Consider the following 22,028-nt stretch of genomic DNA (forward strand, 5'->3'; position numbering starts at 1 on the left):
CTGTACAAGGAGCTCATCTCACCTAGAAGCATATGTTTGGTGTCAGATTAGAGAGGAACGTATCTAATGTATTTAGAGAAGGTCATCTTTACTGCTACAGTTGTGACACCACCCACTAATTTTAGTGAAGCAATGCAAAGTCAGGAGCCTCCATAAGCACACCTATCCTGCAAGACCAAAACAATGTGAGCTGACTCTTTGCCAACCCACTTCAACCTAATAACATCCACCTTCAAGGGGTGATGCAGCAGAGCAAATAAACTCCACTGAAAATAGACATTCTGTAAGTGGGCACGTGAGAGGCAGAGTCAATGGTGGCATTGAGGGTCCCATCCCAGCTGGTCAATTCCTGCCCAAGGATGACTTTAAACTGGGTGCTTCTCCCTAGCCCTCCAGCCAGTACCAGCACAATGCCTGAGACCTCAGGGATGGGACTGCAGATAAAGTCTAGAAGTCACTTTAACTACCTGTAACTTTCACTGTTTATATTTATTGAGCTCAGATCAACACATTACAAAAAAATAGATTTCCTCATCTTGTTAATAACTCAGTACCAAATTACAAAATGGGGTTAAGAATACTCTGACAGAAAGAAAAAAAAACTTGTCACTGAATGTATTTCCTGGCAGCTAAAAGAAATACTTAAAAATCTGAGAGGAATGACTGTATTTGGCAGAAGGACACTGCATGGACATGTCAATTTCTGAAGTTTTAAATGTTTGCAAGAGAAAGATCCTATGACCTGGAGCACTTCTAAGCCTTCTTCAAATTTTCCTTTCCCATCTTTTCTTTCAGTCACATGTATATTTTATATGGCACTCTTTTTAATTCTTAGATTCAAGATTACAGCTGTAGGAATTCTATTTCCCTGAAGGTTTTTAATATATAGCACTATGAAATATTTATAACAAAAAGGAAAATACACATTCCAGTGACTAATTTTAATGAAGTTTAAGATATAAATGTACTAAATTTTATTGATGCTAGACTCTTTTCTTGGGGTTTTGAGATTAAGTATGAAACACAGCTTCTGCTGTTCTGACAGGGCAAAGAGCTAAACACAATATACACAGGTTAGAAAGGTTTTGCTATGGGCTATGTAATGATCCACTCAGGTAGATGGAAAAAATACAAGACATACAAAGCTGAAGTTACTGCTGGCAATAATTACAATGAAGAATATGAAGAACGCTTCACCTTCTCATATTATATTGTCTGAAAATATCAGCATTTTTGGTAACATAGATGGACTGATGCAAAGTTTGGCAATCAATCTGTATCCAGAAATTTAATTAATCTTCAGTCATACAAAAAAAAATAATTACAGATTTAATGTTCTGCTGAAAAGGTGCATTTAATCTGCTTACATTTGACAGCTGCATTTTTCTTCTGAGCAGAACAGCGGTGGCTTTTCAACATTAGCTATGCGCATAGCTTGAGAGAATGAGAGCAGAGCAAAGGTCTCCCAGCTGGTTTTTGAGAAACCTGATGGTAGCTGGTGATGGTGGTGGGAACACTTTTCTTCTCTGCAGCAGCAAAGTCATTAGCAAGAGTTCCCCTCCCTCACCATCTATCTCCAACAAATCAAAGCCAGACAGGAGAAGCTGTTAGAACTGGAGGTGCAGTCAGGGTCTGCATACTAACCTGTGTGCCATGTGTGGTAGTTTACACCAACAGTTTAAAATCGTCTTTGCCTAGTCCCCTGGGTTGGGGAGTTTATTTTAATGTGTTCAGTATTTTGCACCCAATAGGCATGTCAATGATGAATGTCCTGAGTTAGGATTGTCTGTACATTACTGTCAGAGAGAATTAGTGCCTATGTGGGAAAGCCTATGGGAGCTAAGAGTTAAAGGGAAGGGGTGGGCATCAGAGACAGCCACCAGCAGAGAAATATGCCCAGGATTATAGCAGAGAATTAGCTCACACAAATGCCAATATGCTGAATACAGCACTGCTTCTAGGCAAGCTGCAGACTTTCCTCAGCTTCCCCCTGCTGAAGCATGGAAGACAAAATCATCAGTTCCTTTTAGCATCGGTAGAAGTTTAGTGTCATTTGTGCCTCTAAAAATTGACCCAAAAAGTCAGAGTTGCAGCTTGTTAGGGAACCCTTGGTAGAAAGAAAGTCCTTGTGGTTTATTCATGTGCCAGAGAGTTGTGGGGCATGGTCTTTCTCTTAGGGTAAGACATCATTCAGGCATATTTTTTACAGCAGCAAAAGAAGTGTGTCCACCACACATAAGTGTGTGTACTGCTGACCCCTTGCCGCTGCAACACAGCAGCTGCCATTTCTGACTGTCCCTTGACACTGCTCTCTCCAGCCTATGACTGGCAGCAAGCAGCTCCTAGAAATATCACCCAAGACTTTTCATATACATCCCACCTGTTTAGCCAAGCCATTTTCATTTTTCTTGAATAGGGATCAATGTATCCTTTAAAAGCAATGTGACACTAAACAAGAGTATCATAAATGTAACAACTAGTTTTTAAGAGTGTGGTTTTGCACTAAGAGTGTTGCAGGCACAGGACTGTTTCGTATGTGCGGAGAAAAACATAACAGCAGGTCACTTAGTCTTAAATTTGGAAAAACCTTGGTGCTAAAGTATAACATTTCAATTCCAGTTAACCTGGTAAGTCACTTTATCCACATGTCCTCTCTCTCTAAGAGAGAAAGAAAAATATCAGTTATATGACGAGCTTGCCAAAACCCCTTTTGCCAGTAGAGACAAATGTCCCTGTTGCCATTCCGTGTCCCAGCTTACCTGTGTTGTATGGGGTACCATGGACCTGGTGATTTACGGAGTTATCAAGGTGTCATTGTCATGGCAATTACTGCATGCTCCCTGCTGCTGTGGACAACAATTGCTCCTTTACATTAGATATTACTCTTTGTTTTCTTTGCAGTTTGTCAATTATAGGTTTTTTGATATAGCTGCCATGACAGATCAAGTGACCTTGTGTACCAGAAGTTCCAGGGACACACCTCCAGTTACATCTTTATGCAACTATAGAAGCAAAGTGTCTGCCATAAAAGACGACACCTTACAAGACAGACCTTTTCCACTGAGTGTGGCAATTTACAGGGGCAAGTTCTTGCCAGTGCTGTGCAGAAACAAGCACAGATGTTAAGAGGATGCATGTCTTCAAGCTAGGATAAAATCCACTGAGTCTGAGAAAATGAAGCTGAAATTCCTAAGTCCTTGTCAGCTGATCACCTCTTTGCTAGTCTAGGATCCTGGGCTTCAAATGGAAGGCATTCTCAGGTTCTTGTGGCAATGAGGAGCACCTTTACATTTGTAGAGAGCTCTCTAATAGCAGCATTATTTACAAAATTGTTGGAAATAGGTGCATCTTTCACACATGGCTGCCTTTATATAAATACTTTGGCTATCAAGAGAACTGATGATTCCCCTGTCCCTGGTATAAGTTACTCCAGTAGATGCCAAAGTGTGTATCTGTGGGCTGAATTTACCCATGAATTTTAGAGTCAGTAAGGGAAAGTAATGTTAAAGTGCATCCCCATGGAATTATTGCAGACACAAAAAACTTTGAATAATAATTTTATTTTGTTTTCCAGAATCATTTCAGTGGAGTTGCCTGAGGATGCAAGACAGATTGGCATTCAGTTCAGATGGTGGCAGCCATACCACTCTTCTCAAGGTGAAGACGTGTGGGCGATTGATGAAATCATCATGACCTCTGTGCTTTTCAATAGCATCAGCCTGGACTTCACCAACCTAGTTGAAGTCACACAGTCTCTAGGTTTCTACCTGGGAAATGTTCAACCTTACTGTGGACATGGCTGGACTCTTTGGTGAGAAATTTATTCATTTCTATCCTGCTATGATTTTCTTTGTCTGTTCATCCTGCTAAGAATGAAGTGATTTCTGCAAATCACCTGGGGGTGCCTGTTGATGGTAGGCTGAACATGAGCCTGCAGTGTGCCCAGGCGGCCAGGAGGGCCAATGGCATCCTGGCCTGCATCAAGAAGAGTGTGGCCAGCAGGAGCAGGGAGGTCATTCTGCCCCTGTACACTGCACTGGTTAGGCCACACCTCGAGTACTGTGTCCAGTTCTGGGCCCCTCAGTTTAGGAAGGATGTTGACTTGCTGGAGCGTGTCCAGAGAAGGGCAACAAAGTTGGTGAGGAGCTTGGAACACAAGCCCTATGAGAAGAGGCTGAGGGAGCTGGGGCTGCTTAGCCTGGAGAAGAGGAGACTCAGGGGTGATGTTATTGCTCTCTACAACTACCTGAAGGGTGGTTGTAGGCAAGCAGAGGTTGGTCTCTTCTCCCAGGCAACCAGCATCAGAACAAGAGGATACAGTCTCAGGCTGTGCCAGGGGAGGTTCAGGCTGGAGGTCAGGAGGAAGTTTTACACAGAGAGAGTGATTGCCCACTGGAATGGGCTGTCCGGGGAGGTGGTGGAATCACCATCACTGGACGTGTTTAGGAGGAGACTTGACAGGGTGCATGGTTGCATTGGTTAGTTGATTAGGTGGTGTTGGATGATAGGTGGGACACGATGATCTTGAAGGTCTCTTCCAACCTGGTTTATTCTATGCTATTCTATTCTATTCTATTCTATTCTATTCTATTCTAGTCGAGTCTTTCTTGCAACTGTTCAGAATAATTGTGTCATATCCTCACATTATGGACAAAGTACTGTTGCTAATCTAATTGCAATTAGCAGTGAATTTTTACACCCCATTGCACAGAGATTTATGTTTGATGGGAACTTTAAGTGTAACATTATTTCTCCACAAAACATTTAAAGCATATCCCCATAGAAACAATTTAGAAATTTTTCATAATCTGAATTTACACCCTAGGCAGGTTAATATGGCTATACAGGTTATAAAGTAGTCTGGTACATACAGGCTCAGATTATTTTGTAAGGGATATTTAGATGGACGTTAAATTGCACTCTAAACATGAAAGCTATTTTGTCTGGTATGTCCATTGAGTCGTTTACATTGTGAGCAGCGTTATGACATGTCTACTTATGCCTAAAATGTATTCAGAAGTAAAAACAAGAAAATATCACCTGCCCCAAAGAAACAAAAAAAAAAAAAAACAAAAAAAAAAACCCAAAAACCCAAAAAGGCAAGAAAAGAAAAAAAAAAAAAAAAGAAAAAAGAAAAACAAACAAAAAGAGAATTCTGTTAGGATTGTGTAAAAATAAGCTTTTCTAGTAAAACATTAATCTGCTTCACAAAAGTTATAGTCTGCAGTACTTAAATTGGGAAGTAATACAAGGGAAGTTCAGTTAAATCTCCATGTTTTGATTCAAACTGAGTAGAAGTTTCATGGTAGTCTGATCAACATACACACCTAGTATGGCTTTAATTGGCATAGATACATTTGTTTGGAGAAAGTACAACCACAGTAATTACAGGCAACCTCGAGAAAATATAAATAATTGTAATGTCCCCATGGATACTCAGAGGAACACTACTGGAATTTTATAAACAAGTATCTCTGAGCAATCTGATTTGACTTTCTGATCGTTTGTCAAACTAAAAGGAGTTGGCTTAGCAGTAGGAACAACAGCGAATGTGTTCTAGCGGTGATAATGAGGCAGTAGAAGCACCATTAACCACTTTAATAAGGACAAGGAAGGTACTCGGGGCTCATTAAAATGAAACAACATGTTAGGGCTCAAACTGTTTGCGTCTTCTTCATCAATGGGTTGCAATGAAAGCCCTTTAATGGCATTGTTGTCCCTCTGTTCTTGTAAGACTGTTTTATTGGGGGGGGGCAGGTTATTTAAGAGAGCAGAGGTTCCTCTGGTTTCCCCCTATGACTTTAAATTGGAATAAAAGAAAAAAAAAAAACAAAACACTAAGCCAAATTCTTCATCCCATATGTTGTCAGGGGTTTGTAGTGCTCAGTCACAGTGGAAATGTTGAAGTTTCCATGCATCCAATAAAGAATCAAAGCCTTTGCCATATTTCCTTACTACTTCTGTATTTTTCATTATCGCTGGAAGACATAGACTCTGTCCTTCACTGACCTTGCTTCTCTCAAGGGAAATTTTTTAACTTACACAAAGTCTGTACAAATGGCTGCTAGTTAAATTAATTATTGTTGGCTTTTCCCAGCTGTGAGTCCATTTGGTTCTCATTTTCTAACTCATGACTTTCTATGAGCAGAGTTTGCAGTAGCACTGATGCCATTCTCTTGAGAAAAGTCTGACAACTGCTTTTTCATTAGTAGAACTATGGTAAATATGCTATCAATCATTTTACATGGTGCCATTCCCAGACTGATCTTCACTGAATTGCCTTTAGTTGTCTATTAGGCCTCCCTTCCTGCCTCAGAATCTGTACATCTGAAATTTTTATCTTTAAAATTGGGGAAGACTGGGGGAGAGGATTTTTCTTTTTGTTGGAGGAGGATGTGGTTCTTTTCAGTGTCTGGCTTCATTGACACATATTTTGGGCAAAGATGAGTTTTGAGTGTTTTATAATGGGCTGTATCCGGGACATTCACTTTATTAGAATTTAATTGCCAACATTTGGATTCAGATATGCTTTTAGACTTCATTAAAACAAATGTATTGAGTACACTGAACAGACTCCAGCACACCTTTAAAATGAAATGCTTGATGTTGTACTTTATTTCTCTCAGTTCACAAAATGACTTATACCTCCTAGGCAAGATTTTAACCCCAATGCCTCTGGACTATTACAGATTCTTTACAACCACTTGCTGAAATGCACTTCAATACTGATAAGGATACTAACAAATCAATATTTTATTATTCTTTTATTTTTTAATATTCATCTGGACACAAATAAAATGGCATTGTATAAATTAATTTTCTTCAGTTAAATTATGACATTATGATTTAGTTCAATGTAGTGGACAATAGAGTGTCCCACTGCCCCCAGGACAGCCTGGGGCAAGACTGTAAACCTGGCTCATAATGAACTATCCTTGTGGAGCAATGTAATACCATTACCCTACATCAGCTTGATAGTTTACCTGTGTTTATAAAATATTTTGTGTTTTAGATTAATTATTACTGTTTCATGCAGAAAATTTCCTTCAGGTAATCACCTTGGTTAAAACACATTGATACATTTGGGAATTATTTAGCAAAGTAAATATGATGTGATATAAAAAGCTATGAATATCTCTTGCCTTAGAGGGAAGCAAAGCTGGGGCTGGATGAGCGTTTGGCCATCATGTCAATATTCTTTGCATGTCAGTGCAGTTTTACAAAACCAGCTACATCTGTGTGGCTTTTCAGTATTCTTGAAAATACTGGCCTTGAAAACCTGGTAACTCTGGGGATTCCAGAGCAGTTTGGAGCAGTGTAGACTGGCTGACATTGGCTGTGATATCATTCCCAGAAGTACCAATTAGTTGGCAGTGCTTGGAGGGTGAGCAATTGTTCTGAGGGCACCTATGGGTATTGTGTTCCTATGCCTCTGCAGGTCTAATTATTTTATATTTGCTGGAAAGCAACTCACAGTTACATATTTATACAAAAATGTAGCCTCTGCTGTGTCATTTCTGAAGATTTTTTTTAATTAATTATTGTTATGCCAGGGACATTGCTCTGACTTTTACAAAATCTGGAAACACATTCCAGTGACTTCCAGAATGAGGAAAGCATTTGGTTATTCCAGGAGTACAGCATAAGCATGTACACAGGACAGCTAGAGAGTAAAGAGGTGGCAAGTGAGGTGTACACCCCACCTTCAATGCTATCTTTGTTTAGCTGAAGGCAATTTGTAGGTGAAAAAAGACTTTGCGGCCCCATAACGTGTTTTCTTTCCTGTAAAAGAGCTTCTTAGAGAGCATTACAGATTGCCTTCATCTCATCACTAGCTTCCTTTATCTCATTTCTTTAATACCCATCTTAAAGATCTGTTTTCATCTTAAAACAATGCTTACTTAATACATTGACTACAGTATCCAGTGGGTAAGTTATTAAATGAGAATGAATACTAAACTGTAATCATGAGCTGAATGCAAGCAGTAGTTTTTTCTAGTTTTACGCTGGTAATACTGAATAGAGGGCATTTGTGTGAAAACAGAGACAAAATGAAGCATTGAATTCTTTGCATCTATGCTGACTACCAGTTCTTTACTCATCTTCCATAAGGGGAAGAGAGCTTCTTGTCAGATGCTTCATCAAACTATTTAGTTCCAACTCCTTTGTTCTGTTCCACTGAGCTTTAGGTAACTGTAATGTGTTGTTCCCAGGTTTACATGTGCAATGCCAAATCATTTTCCAAAGCACTGCTGTATCTAACTTTCAGCTGATTGCACTGCACATGGTTGAGTGATACCTGAAGAGCCAGGTTGTACTGGCATAAATTCCCCAAGAGGGCTTTGGTAAACCTTTGATTTCCTTCATCATCCATGAAATATCAAGCTGCACTGTAGAAATTAAAACTATGTCAAAGGAAGTCAGCTTTAATGTCCAAATTTGCAAGGTTTTGTAATTTTGAAAAGTAGCAGTTCATGTTTCAAAGAGAATTAAATCAAGCATTATCCAAACAAATTCTTCTGAGATGCATGTAGTAGGTTGCCAGCTGGCTTGTTGATGAGTATACATTATATCCTCTGCTCAACTTAAAATCACCCTTCATATTGAGAAGAACAGCACTGATAACATTGACTGCAAGAGCAACCAGCTGCGATAAAGTTTTCTAAGGCAACTTACTACCTTCTGGTCCAGTTGTTCATGTAAGCACCACAGCAGTGAAGGGAGTGCCCATCCATGGTCAGTCTGTGGTGCTGATCGATATAGACTGGATAGTTTCATCTGGTGACATGAGCTGGATCATCCTTTAGGAAATAAAGTCACAGAAATCAAGGTCAGAGAGTTAAAAAGAGCCTTGTGCCAAGTAGAAGCAATTTGATAACAACAAAACTAATGTCAGCTTTCAGTAACTTCTACAGCTCTCTGGCAAGATGCTGACATTTATGGCTTAGCTGCTTTGGAAAGCACACTACAGAAAACAGTATGGGTCAGTGAATTCACTAAAAGAGTGCTAAGTAATGCTGGTATTTCTAGTCCTTACAATGGCTTTGTCATGACCTTGAGTTTTTACAGGAGTAGAAACTAATGGCATTTTATTGTATGGCATTGAAAGATTAGGATTTCTTATTTGAGATGATAAACTGTGACTTACTCAACAATAACAGTAACTGTGAACTCCATTATTCTCTTCACCACTGTACTGAATGTAGCTTTTTACTTTTGCATGATGATTTGCAGTAATTTTCTTTTAAAAGGTGCAATCCCTGTACTAATGGCTTACATTTAAGAATAGTCTCAGAAAACGTTGAAGCTCAAAGGACCACAGTGCTTGCAAAGACACTGATCATCTCAAACTAAGGAGAGGGAGGAGATTTTTGTTGTGTGTGATCTCTCTTTAGGACATTCTGGTTTGAAGGCTGGTGTGCAGGATGCCTCTCTTACATTTAGGTTATTTTTTTCCCTTTTGAATAGCGCATAGAAGAAAAATCTGCATGTAAATTGAAATAACTTTGTAATTTCCAAGTGTGTATTGTGTTACTGTGTATGTGATAACTGGGTACTTTGTGCAATGTATGAGGCTGGCTGCCTTCCAAACCTTACTACTGACAAAATTATCTTCTCCAACCCACTGGATGACACAACTCTTCTATCAGCACAGCCTGCAGAAAAGAAGCTGAGGATAGACAATACGAATTCTGAAGCACATTCAAAAGTCATTGGATGCATTGCATGTCGAATTACTTGAAAATCAATGTAATGACAAATCTGTGTAAAAGGAATCTTTTGAACTAAATACAGTGTAGCTTTACTGTCTAGTGTCTGAGTGAAATTATGCTGTACTGTGACTTGACTTTAGGCAATGGCAACTCCTGGGGAATGAACTTGCTTTATCTTGCCTTTTCTGCACATTATCCTTTTCTTGATCCTAACCTGGTCTTTAATACATAGAGTATATAGTAAGAACTAAGAGAAGAATTCAGTTTCGTTCTCTGGGGCACATCAAGGCCTTCATTGGAATTTGCAGAAGTAACAACAGAAAGATGCTTCTGTGTGTGGTTTCATCACACACGCCAGCCTAAAGAATAAAGAAAGAAGCATCACTGTATTTAACCCAGAGCCATTCACAGTGTTCCCTTCTGAATTATTTTGGGGATGGATCCTCATTCTTTCCTTACATCTCTCAGTTTTACAGGAGATTCAAAGCTAGCTTCCAGCATGCGCTATGTAGAGACCCAGTCTATGCAGATCGGTGCTTCCTACATGATACAGTTCAACCTGGTGATGGGCTGTGGCCAGGCATTTACTCCTCACATGGACAACCAGGTGAAGCTGGACTACTCTACCAACCATGGCCTCACGTGGCATCTTGTTCAGGAGGTGAGGCTGGCACCAAGGGCCTTGGTCTTCTAAACTCTGCATGTACAAAGATAATCTGAAACATACTTGTGATACTGAACAAAGGAAATTCTCATTTGGAATCCATCACAATGACTACTAGAAATACTTAAACTGTTCTTCAGGATGTTTGGAAGAAAGGTGTCTGAGAGCCTGAAAGGTGAGGTTGTGACAGGAATGGATCAAGGCTGAGGAGAGTCAGGGCATAGTTAGAACTGCAGAGTAGTACCCAAGAGCCGGGGCATAGTTAGAGCTGCAGAATAGGAGCCAAACTCTTTCCTGTGTTATTGCTTTGTTTTTCAAAGCAACATGCAGCTACTGTTTCCTGGAATTTAAATGGATAGACATTTTTCTGCACTTGTGGGCAGCCATTTCATAAATGGAAAGCACTTTCCTTCAGGGGATTGTAATGTGGAGTCTTTCATTCCCCATCCATGGGTCAAATACAGTCCAGGGCCATAATGACCATCTCTGCTAGAAGTGCAAATAGCAATGCTGGCTGCTCTTTCCCCATGTGGCTCAGCCCTGCCTCAGCACATCTGTGAACAGTGCATTTCTGCTTTTGTTTTCCCTTTTACATCACAAGCTGGACTTTCCCCGGCCTCAGGGTGAAGTAAACAAGGTCCTTCAGCTGCCTCCAAGCAGGCTCAGAGGCTGTCAGGAAACTTATCCTGGTGCCTTCTCACTGCCTGCTCTGTAGGTTCACAAGGGGATCTAAACATCCAGTCTCACATCTTCTATGAGCAATTAAAGCATTGTCCTGTTACCTTTTGCTAGGTTGTGTTTCCCCACATTTAGCTGGTTGTGCAGAGTAAAGAAGTAGCAATAGCTGAAATTCACCAACTTTGCAAATCCAAGTAATGCCTTCTTCACTTAAACAGAATTCAGAGGAAAACTACCTCAGCCTTTATGTCTTTTATAGCTAGCAAGCATCATCATGATGTCCAAAAACAGTGGGTGTTTGGGGTTTGTCCTTGTCATCAATGGAAGATCAGTTGCCTTCAGATTTTAAACCTTCTTTCCTTTCTCAGTGAAGCTGAGTTCAGAGAGAAGAACCTGCAGTCAAATAATTTTTCTCACACCACCCATGTTGCTGTGATGAAAGACTAATAGAGAAGGCTATTTGTAGTCTATTTCAAGGATGTAATCTAGCAAGTACACAAAACACTAATTAATTAAAATGTTTGAAAGTCTTGTTTGCTTCACAAGCACTGATCAGATCCTGTTTTGTAAGATCTTTTGTGGGAGATAAATCAAAGAAAAATGTTTGAAAATTGCAAGAAAGGAAACTAAGCCTTTAGAAAATCTACTGAAAGCAAACCAAAACAGAATAAGCTGTAAGGTCTTCATGTAATTCTCTAAATTATTCAAGCAATTAATTTCTCTGTAAAATAATATTTTCTGCCTTTCTTCATACCAAATATGTATTTCATGATATGAATATCCCTAGTTGCTCTAAATACTGCTGTAGGAAATCATTGTTTCATTATTAGTTTCAGAGCAAAGCTGTGTAATGGCATAGACAGGTGTCTGTCCCAAAGGTCCCCCTCTTGTCTAACACCCCAGACGAGGATGAGCACAGCAGTGAACAGAATAAGGTTCTCAGAGGGGTGAGGACAGTCAGGAGGAGCCCTGCTGTGACAGTAGCTGAAGAAGGGACTCTTAATAGGTAACTAGAAGAGGAACATACAGACTGGTGATGACATACAAGTACTTTATTAAAACCTTTTCCAAAAAAAGCATAAAAGCTTTGGGTGCTGTTCTGGCAATAAATAAATAAATGAATGGAATACTGGAGAAAATAGAGCAACATGGGAAGGGCAGGCCTAGAAAATAGAGGCTGGGATAATTAACTTCATTTACATTTGATATTAAAAGGATGTTACCATGATCAGATTTTCTGAATAGAAAAAAAGATAATTTGGGGAACAGATGTCTCTAGTAAACTGAGTTAAATGCAGATAGAATCATAGAAGCAATAAGGGGGAGTTGACTCCACCTGTTTCAGGTGTCAAAGGGAATTCAGATGCAGAGCATGGTAAGACAACTGCAGTAGGCTGTGGCTGGACTCTGTGCATTTCTCTGTTCCTACTGCTGCGCCCCACTGATGATGGCAGGTAGCAAGAATCCTGAGCAAGGGCTGGCAAGAAGGTTTCTAAAATGACTGATATGACGGTATGCAAGTAACCTTGACTTATTCAACAGTGGACTTGTAAACTTCATAGTCAGCAGTAGATGCTGGGGTGAGAATGGTAAAAAATAAATGAGCTAGGCATCCTCATGGAGTAAACCAAAACACTGCTGATCACTAATGCTAAGCTCTGTAAATGAGTCACAGGGCTTTCTCCCATCCCAAATTGTACCACCACTAGTTTTCTGAGGAATTTCTTTTCATCATCCCAGAATTGGTTTTGTTTCTGTGTCTCCCAGTCCAATATCTGGACCCTGGCAAGCCCGGGTTTTTAAAGGTTTAACCTTTGCTTCTGTTCCCAATGCTTCCTCATCATTAAATCTGCTTTTGATATGTTTTACTTCAAGGAATGTCTTCCCAGTATGCCAAGCTGCCAAGAGTTCACATCAGCAAGTATTTACCACTCCAGCCAATTCACGCAGTGGAGGAGAATCACTGTCCTTCTGCCACAGAAGACTTGGTAAGTGGTTATTTCTTCTTTGTAATTTTTTTTCAAGGGGGTTGCTGATAATTAATTTACTTTTAAATTTCTGTGACAAAGATTAAGTCCCGTCTAGGTCACATTCAAGCTAGTGGGTGAGGAGCCAGGGTACCAGGGCTGAACTAGTTGTGGGTATTGAACAGAAAATGCCTTGCTTACATAATTAGAGAGTGAAATGTTGGTCAAGAAACCAGAAACTATTGTTTAGGATTGTTTTTAATACACACTGTGAGTCTTCTAATAAAGTTCAGACCTTTTTCAAAAGAGTGGCGTTGGTCTAGAAGTACCCCACTGGAGGAAGGTTTTATTTGGATTGTTAATTTTTATTTTGCACGTTCCTTACAGTTTACATCTTTGGACCAAAGCCTTGTATAAACAATAACTAATGAATCACTTCTGGGAATTTTTTACCTCTTGTTTCTTTTAATAGTATGTCTTCAAAAATAGCATTGTCTTCTGCAAGAAATAGCAACAACATTATCAGAAAGCCCTGCCCTATTCATCATATTTAATCAAACTTATTTTGTCTGCTATAACACATTCATTTCTTTAACTAGATGACATCTTCCATTAGTTATTTTTTATTATAATATACTGTTTAAAAGTTATCACAAATCACAATAATCTTCAGGGCTTCCTTAATCTGAGAATTAAATCATTCTAATTAGAGTTAGACTTGGCTTGTTTGACCAAGTGCAGTGAGAGCTTGCTTAGATTAAGTTTTCATTTTATTTCCCCATCCTTTGTCATTGTTCTGCACTCTCCGCAGCTTCAACACAACCTACTTCTGTCAACCACCCCACCACCATACCTTCTTCAACACGCTGGCCATTTCTGCTGTACAGTCAATGTTCAGAATTTCCTATTTCCAGGCAAAAGATTAGGGCAGATATTGAATTCTTAAAGCATTATCAGGTCAGATAACACCAAATGGCACAAGAAAGTCTACGAGTCATAGCTTTATAGTTAGATTACAATGTACTAAATCTTATATGCTCTTATGTGCCACCAGCTGTAAAATCTGTGGTTCACTTAGGCATTGAAGAATTTTTAAAATGTCTACCATTTTGCAAGTTCTACTCCAAAGTAGGCTGTTCTATTTAAATTTGTTTGTAAGATATCTACTGCACTTGAAACTATCAGCATAGGTGATTACAATATCGATGTTGTGAGCCTTTTGTTCTTTAGGATCTAATAATTGTTTTAGCATATGAGGTGACAGAAGCAAATAATTCCATTTTAATTTAGGAGCCTGTGGGGAGAAATTGTCATGAAACAATAGCTGGTTTCTTATGCTGCACATAAATCATAAATATTTCACAGTCTGTCTTGTATCTGAAGGGATCCCTGTCTGTCAGCAGAGTTTTGTTTGTAATTAAGGAACAAATTACCACTGAACATTACTTTGCTCTTCATAAAATACATTTTCAGTATGACTGTGTTGTGCTGTGACACAGTCAGGTTGAGGAGGAAGGATAGTTGTATGTTCCCCACCAAAAGCAATCTGGCATACCAGGAGCATCTCAGCCATTTTCCCTCTTTTTTTGTCTTCTTTCTAGCATCAGGAAGCAGACCAAGGGCTCTGTTTTTCCTTTGGGATGAGACTGGAATGGGATGTTTTTATTTTTCCAGCATGCTTAATAAAAGGGGACAATTTTCTGTCTTTACAAGCCCGGGGTTTACTGGTGAACAATTGACATGTAGAGATCCTCTGTCACCCTGGCCACACAGAGTGCACCATCCCGGGCACCTGGCAGTAAATACTCTCCATAGGGCTCTTCTCTGGGGCAGCACCCCTCCTTCTCTCCCTTCTCCACCCACACTCAGCTGTAAGAACCACCCACGGGCAAAAAGTGAGTAATGGCTAGGAAGAACATCCTAGAGGGGGAGAGCCAGGTCTTCTGTCTTCCCAAAACTGAAGTGAGGGGAAGAGAGCTCTGGGGACCATCCTCGTGGCTTAACCGCGCCCCCACCCCCCCAAGACAAAAGCTGCTAATACTCAGTCTATCCTGTACTTACTGATCAGGAAGCAAACCGCCTAAACAAGCACTTGGAATTGGGGCTGGAGGTCTCCTTAGCCTTGCTCTGGCCCTTAATAGCCTTGACATGCCCTCACACCATGGCACAGCCCTGCTAGAGTTGCAGCTTCTATTCCCTCATGCATTGCTCTTCGCTGAGGGTTTGCACCTCAGGCATGCAGGTAGCATCAGGCTGTGGTACTCTGCTCATGTCTCTGGCAAACTGTTCCTAACAGCATCTATTTCTCTGGCCAAACTCTCTGAGTATGCCAGTGTTTTTGCACATCTGTAGTCCACATCTGATAAGCAGGAGTGTGCCAGACCCCTATGCTACCCGAGATTTGGGATGTTAGGAAATCTGCTGCAACAGTGAGAAATGAAATGTATGCACCTGGTTGCCAAAGTTGCATTGTACTTGAACTGAACATTGCTAACTGAAAATTAATTTCAGCTTTATAGGAGGCATTTACATATGAACAGGTCTTAATGAGGTACAAGCAGCTGTCAGTTGCTGACTTCAGAAACAAATCAACACCTAATGACAGTATGAGAGTTTCAGAATATTTGGGTAAATGTAATTCTGGTAACTCAGAAGGTAGCAAATATAATCCCATCAGCTACAAATTTGCATTAGATTGTTAAGGTTCTTAATTTATAAGAGAAAGAACATCTTTTCACTTGTAACACAGGGAGGGTTATTTTGCTTGTAATAAAACGTTTTCATAACTCCTCATTACTGCATTTCCCACTTGAATAGTGACAGTCCAGATAACTGGTATTTTATCACTGAGAGTGCAGCTGACACTCAGCTCCTTATTCTCTTTTCTTAATTAACATGGCTTTTTAAAATTGTTGATTACCGTTGTTAACAGCATAATCGTCTTTAGGCATTGCTACCTCGGGGTGAAGAGCAGCCTTGGAAAGCTTTTAAACACAGTGAACAGGACCAGCTTTTCAGGGAGGTTGCAAATTCAGCTGAACACGTGTTATCCCCTGTCCAAGGGGAATCTGAACCCAGGAGAGCTCTTCCAAGCCTAAAGCTGTGTGACAGTGGCCCCACTTTCCACAGGTCCCCCCATTACCACTCTGCTGAGTGGGAAAGAAAGGGCAGCCCCTCACCCTGCTACAATTCAGGGGCTGTGGGATTCCTGTAGTGATGAAACTGCCCCCATGGGAGACCTCTGTCTGCAGCTAAAAATAAACCCTGTCTGCTGGGATGTGGCTCTCTGGGGACCATCCTGCTGCCCAGCTGCTGATGCATATGCCTCAGTTTCTGCCACATATTAATTTCCAGGCAGCAGCACAGCTCCTCCCTTCTTCCCCTCACTTAAATGAGGGAAACAAATCTCTTGCCATGGCTGCCTTCACCTGGGAGAGATTTTAAGTAACAAGTGGAGCTGAACTCACCCTCAGCTTGATATGCAGCTAACATCTGAGACCCGGGGAAGGAGATGGAGCTGCCCAGCAGCATGCGACTCTGTGCCTGGCAGTCCTTTGCAGGAGGAGGGGGTTGATGAGCCTGTCCAGGGAAACATTTTTTCTTAGGTGAGACCTGTGCCAGCCCCAGCATGGGATGTCAGCCCTAGTGTCAGCTCTGCACCTTGTAGTTTAGGCTCAGTCCTGGAACAGCAGTATTGCACAAGTCTTCTTGGTGGGGTTTCAGCTTGTGTTCTCCGCTGGGAATAGAGGTGTACCCGTGCATGTACTCTCCCTGCTGCTTGTGTAGGGCAGGCGTGGTGCTACACCACTTCTCTGGCATCCTGCTCCAATGCTTTACAACCCTTTCTGTGAGTCACTGTAAGTCCCCCCCCCACCCCCCTCGCAGTTTGTTATAAATGCCCCTGCGCTGCAGAGTCACATGCCACACCTCTAACAACACACCCTCACTAATCAGAGGAACCCAGCCAGCATGCTTTCTTTCCTGTCACCTGGGCTAGCAACATGACACAATTTTATTGAGCTGGGACATAGTGGAAGGGATGGGGTGATCTGTTTGCTCTAGACCCTTTCTTTGTTTTCATTATTTTTACTTTGCGCAGCGCAAGTGAGAGTTCACGCCAGGCATTACTGCTCTTTCAGGTGCATCTGGGCTCTGGCAGGGCTCTCTGTGGTGCTGCTGATGCTCTGTAGAAAACATGAAAACCAGCCCTGAGGCAATGTGCTGGCTTCAGAGCACTCAAAAAATAAACAGCAAATAATTGTGGTGAATATTGACCGTCCATTGTGCCTGTGCAAGCTTAGGAAGTCCTTCATGTGCAGATTACTGGCACTGTGCACTTTTAATGGATAATTCATAGCTCTTGTAATGTACCCCATCAATACTTTGTATCCTGAGGGAGTGCTTAATCGGCAGCACTGCCCCAAAGATTAACTGCATGCTGTAAAAGTGCTTAGAGTGTTTGCAATATCAAGCAGATACTTAAAACAGACAACGAGGGCAATTTCAATTAAAAATCAAGCCCTTGGGCAGCTTCACTTGGTTTTTAAAGAAATTAAAAATTGGTGTTTTCAAATTTTCTCCAAGCATGTACTAAACTAATCTTTGTGTGCTTCTGTATGTGAATGAATGGCTAACTGCTCTGCCTTCCAGTTCATTTTAGCTGCATAGGCCTTCTCCATCCATTCTTTCATTTCCATACACGTGAGCAGTTGGCTCAGATACCTTCACAATATGCATTTCAATTGTATTATTCTACATCAATTTTGGGAGGTGGGGGAAGAGCTTTTATTCATAAATCAGAGTAACAGTATTATATCCTATGCCACCATAATGCAACCATATGGCTCAGAAACAAGCTAGGAAAGAAGCTTCTTGTAGGAGCCTCCTGGTTCTCATCCTCCACTTGCCCAGTCAGCTGTTGGTCAGGCATAGACCTGTCCCAGTTTCAAGTCTGACTTTAATTCTCCACAGTCAGCTTTGTTTTTCCTGTCCATCCCCTCCACAGTTCTGTGACCCAGCCTCGATGCCTGTGTTGTCCCCACCACCCCTTTTTTTCCAGACCCACCACACATCCAGCACAGCCCCTTTGCTACATCACAATGAACAGGCTATTCACATTGTGGAAAAAAATACTTGCTATGAAACGTGATCTTTGTCAAAAACTTAATTGAAATGTCCTCAGTGATATGTGAACAAAATCTGGTTTAGAATCACCCTGACAAAAAGAAACTTCCATGTCCCGTAAAAAACATTCAACTGTTGTTGAGTGGAAATAGCCAGTATTTGAAGGGAAGAAATACTCTCACATTCAAGAATTTTAGTTTGTATTTATATATATATATATGATATATATATACATATATATATGTAATAATAAATAGAAGAAAGATTTTTTGTACAAGTTATAGCCCGTTAACTGTGACCAAAAATCAAAGTCACAACCCAGATCCACCTTCCTAGATTTGCAAGCTGTGATCTTCACAGAATGGCAGGCAACAAACATCCACTAATAATAATGATAGTTTATAATAAAAATGCACAAAATGCCTGTAACATGGCTGCAGCCTCCCTCAGGAATGCCATTAAGGCAGGTCCATTCCATAGCCCTGTGCAGCAAGCAGCACCATTTAGAAAATTCATTTCCAAAGATCAGTCTCTGCAGGTGGGGCTGTGGTGGTGATGTCAACTTGCTGTATTTTTTTTTTCTCTTTTCCTCCCATTCTGTGAAGGATGCCAGACTAAAGCACTGTTGCTGGTTTCAGGTCCAGTGCCACACGCTTCCGCTGGAGTCAGGCCTACTACACAGCCCAGGATGAGTGGGCCTTGGACAACATCTACATCGGACAGCAGTGCCCCAATATGTGCAGCGGGCATGGCTGGTGTGACCATGGTGTCTGCAGGTACAAAGCCTTTGCCAGTTCCTCCTGATGCTTTGGGTATCCTGTGATTTCTCTGTCCAAGAGCTCATATCCTTGGCAGATCCAGGCTCTGGAAGAGTTTTCAATGGCATAGAGCTGCCCTGCTTCAGGTGTCCTGGTGCCCACTCCATCCCTTTGCACAAGGATCTTAGGGAACAGCTTTGTGCTGGATTTGTTCCACTGGGTCAGGATACCAGGGACTAGCTCATTACTGCTTGGCAGACACCTCAAACCAGGTGCAATACCAAGGGCATAAAAACTACTGCCTGCAGGCTTCAAATTCTCTGGACCCCACAGGGGTTCTTGTAGGAATAAGATGCAGCTTTTATCCATTCTCCCATTGTTCTTGTTTGTTTCCAGGATCCAAAATTCCCATCTTAGAATGATTTATTATTTCACATCTAAATTTAAGTTCCAACACCTTAAACAATTGTCAGTGTCAAATAAAGTCTTTAAAATCTTGCTACATTTACACTTCCTTCCAGGTGTGACTCAGGATTTCGAGGTACTGAATGTCAGCCTGAAAATCCCCTTCCTTCTACTGTCATGTCTGATTTTGAGAGTTCAGACAGCCTGAAGACAGAGTGGCAGGAAATTATTGGGGGAGAGATTGTCAAGCCTGAAGAAGGCTGTGGGGTCATCTCATCTGGCTCCTCACTCTATTTCAACAAGGTACTAAGGAGGGATGGGAGACTGAGAAGGGCACATTCTATGGAGTGTGGTGGGGTTGGACAGCAAAGAAAGGGAAGGTGTCAGAAAGCTGCACACAGCATGAGAAGTGCTTGAAGCAGCACAGCTGTGCTTTGCAGGTAAAGAGCAAAGCAATCGAAACAGAGGGAAAGACTGCATGGAATGGAATGGAATGGAATGGAATGGAATGGAATGGAATGGAATGGAATGGAATGGAATGGAATGGAATGGAATGGAATGGAATTAACCAGATTGGAAAAGACCTTTGAGATCATCAAGTCCAACCTATCACCCAACACCATCTAATCAATTAAACCATAGCCCTAAGTGCCCCATCAAGTCTCTTCCTAAACACTTCTAGTGATGGTGACTTAACCACCTCCCTGGGGAGCACATTCCAATGGCCAATAACTCTTTGTGTGAAGAACTTCTTTCTAACATCCAGCCTAAACCTCCCCTGGCACAGCTTGAGACTGTGTCCTCTTGTTCTGGTGCTGGTTGCCTGGGAGAAGAGACCAACTCCCACCTGGCTACAACCTCCCTTCAGGTAGTTGTAGAGAGCAATAAGGTCTCCCCTGAGCCTCCAGGCTAAGCAGCCCCAGCTCCCTCAGCTTCTCCTCATAGGGCTTGTGCTCCAGACCCCTCACCAGCTTTGTTGCCTTTCTCTGGACACATTTTAGCAAGTCAACATCTTTCCTAAACTGAGGAGCCCAGAACTGGACACAGGAATCAAGGTGTGGCCTAACCAGTGCAGTGTACAGGGGCAGTATGACCTCCCTGCTCCTGCTGGCCACACTGTTCCTGATGCAGGCCAGGATGCCATTGGCCTTCTTGGCCACCTCGGCACAGTGCTGGCTCATGTTCAGCCTACTGTCAACCAGTACCCCTAGGTCCCTTTCTGCCTGGCTGCTTTCCAGCCACTCTGACCCCAGCCTGTAGCACTGCATGGGGTTGCTGTGGCCAGTGTGTAGAACCTGGCACTTGGATGTGTTAAATCTCATGCCATTGGACTCTGCCCATCTGTCCAGCCTGGCAAGGTCCCTCCGCAGAGCTCCAACTGATCAACATCTGCCCCCAGCTTGGTGTCATCTGCAGAACTACTGATGATAGACTCAATCCCCTCATCCAGATCATCAATGAAGATATTAAAGAACATGGGGCCCAGCATTTATCCCTGGGGGACACCGCTAGTGACTGGCTGCCAGCTGCATGTGGCACCATTCACCACCACTCTCTGGGCTTGGACCTCCAGACAGTTCCTAACCCAATGCAGACTGCTGCTGTCCAAGCCACGAGCTGACAGCTTGGCCAGGAGTTTGCTGTGAGGGATGGTGTCAAAGGCCTTGCTGAAGTCCAGGTAGACTACATCCACAGCCTTCCCCACATCCACCAGGCGGGTCATCTGATCATAGAAGGACATTAGGTTGGTCAGGCAGGACCTGCCCTTCCTAAATCCATGCTGGCTGGGCCTGATCCCTTGGCCATCCTCTAAGTGCTGTGCGATTGCACTCAAGATGACCTGTTCCATAATCTTGCCTGGCACCGAGGTCAGGCTGACAGGTCTGTAATTCCCTGGCTCGTCCAACCAGCCCTTCTTGTGGATTGGCATCACATTGGCCAGCTTCCAGTCCTCTGGGACCTCTCTGGTGAGCCAGGACTGTTGAAAAATGGTGGAGAGTAGATTGGCCAGCTCATCTGCCAGCTCTCTCAGCACCCTAGGATGGATCCCATCTGGTCCCATGGATTTGTGGGGATCCAAGTGGCTGTGCAGGTCTCTAATTACTTTCTCCTGGATCACAGGGGAACTATACTGCTTCCTGACTCCATCTGCCAGCTCAGGAGGCCAGTTGTCTGGATGACAACCTATCTTACTATTAAAAATTGAGGTAAAGAAGGTGTTAAGTACCTCTGCTTTTTCCTCATCTTCAGTTACAATATTCCCCTCCATGTCCACCAAGGAGTGGAGGTTGTACTTGCCCCTCCTCTTGCCATTAATGTATTTATAAAAGCATTTTTTGTTGTCCTTGATATTCAAGAAGCACCAGTTGAAATGGAAGGAAATTATCAGTGTGGTAGGAAGTGTGTGCATTCAAACTGTCTTGTGCATTTTCTGGTTTAAGATTCAGCTCTTTTTCAGCATCCAGCAGCTTCCCTTTTGACTGTACTGTTCTGGGCAAGGGATGGAAAAAGGTTGGCTTTCCAGAGGACAAGCAGCTTAATTGGAGGTCACAGGACCAAAACTGGTGACAAAAGCATCACTCCATACTTTTAGAAAGTGGTTAGCCTGTAGGAGGACACTCTTTTGTATAATTTGGATGCTTTGCAGACAAAAATAACAGAGCAGGAAGGAGATAATTAATAGCAATTATAGTTAAAATAACAAGAGGCCTTTATGACC

At 41.9% G+C, this 22,028-nt stretch overlaps 1 protein-coding gene across 2 annotated transcripts in view; it reads left to right on the plus strand.

Moving 5' to 3' along the window:
- RELN (reelin) overlaps window positions 1-22,028 on the plus strand; it is a 290,574-nt gene that overhangs the window by 194,727 nt on the left and 73,819 nt on the right. For both annotated transcript variants that reach the window (XM_068167080.1, XM_068167089.1), the window contains exons 20-24: window positions 3,575-3,811; window positions 10,182-10,374; window positions 12,931-13,043; window positions 18,785-18,922; window positions 19,426-19,612. In XM_068167080.1, the coding sequence (XP_068023181.1) occupies window positions 3,575-3,811; window positions 10,182-10,374; window positions 12,931-13,043; window positions 18,785-18,922; window positions 19,426-19,612 (868 nt within the window). The remainder of the gene's footprint in view (window positions 1-3,574; window positions 3,812-10,181; window positions 10,375-12,930; window positions 13,044-18,784; window positions 18,923-19,425; window positions 19,613-22,028) is intronic.

This window comes from Melanerpes formicivorus, unplaced genomic scaffold (genome assembly GCF_026170545.1).
Source record: "Melanerpes formicivorus ecotype bairdi unplaced genomic scaffold, bMelFor1.0.p_v2 SCAF_3, whole genome shotgun sequence".
In the NCBI taxonomy this organism is placed as follows: domain Eukaryota; kingdom Metazoa; phylum Chordata; class Aves; order Piciformes; family Picidae; genus Melanerpes; species Melanerpes formicivorus.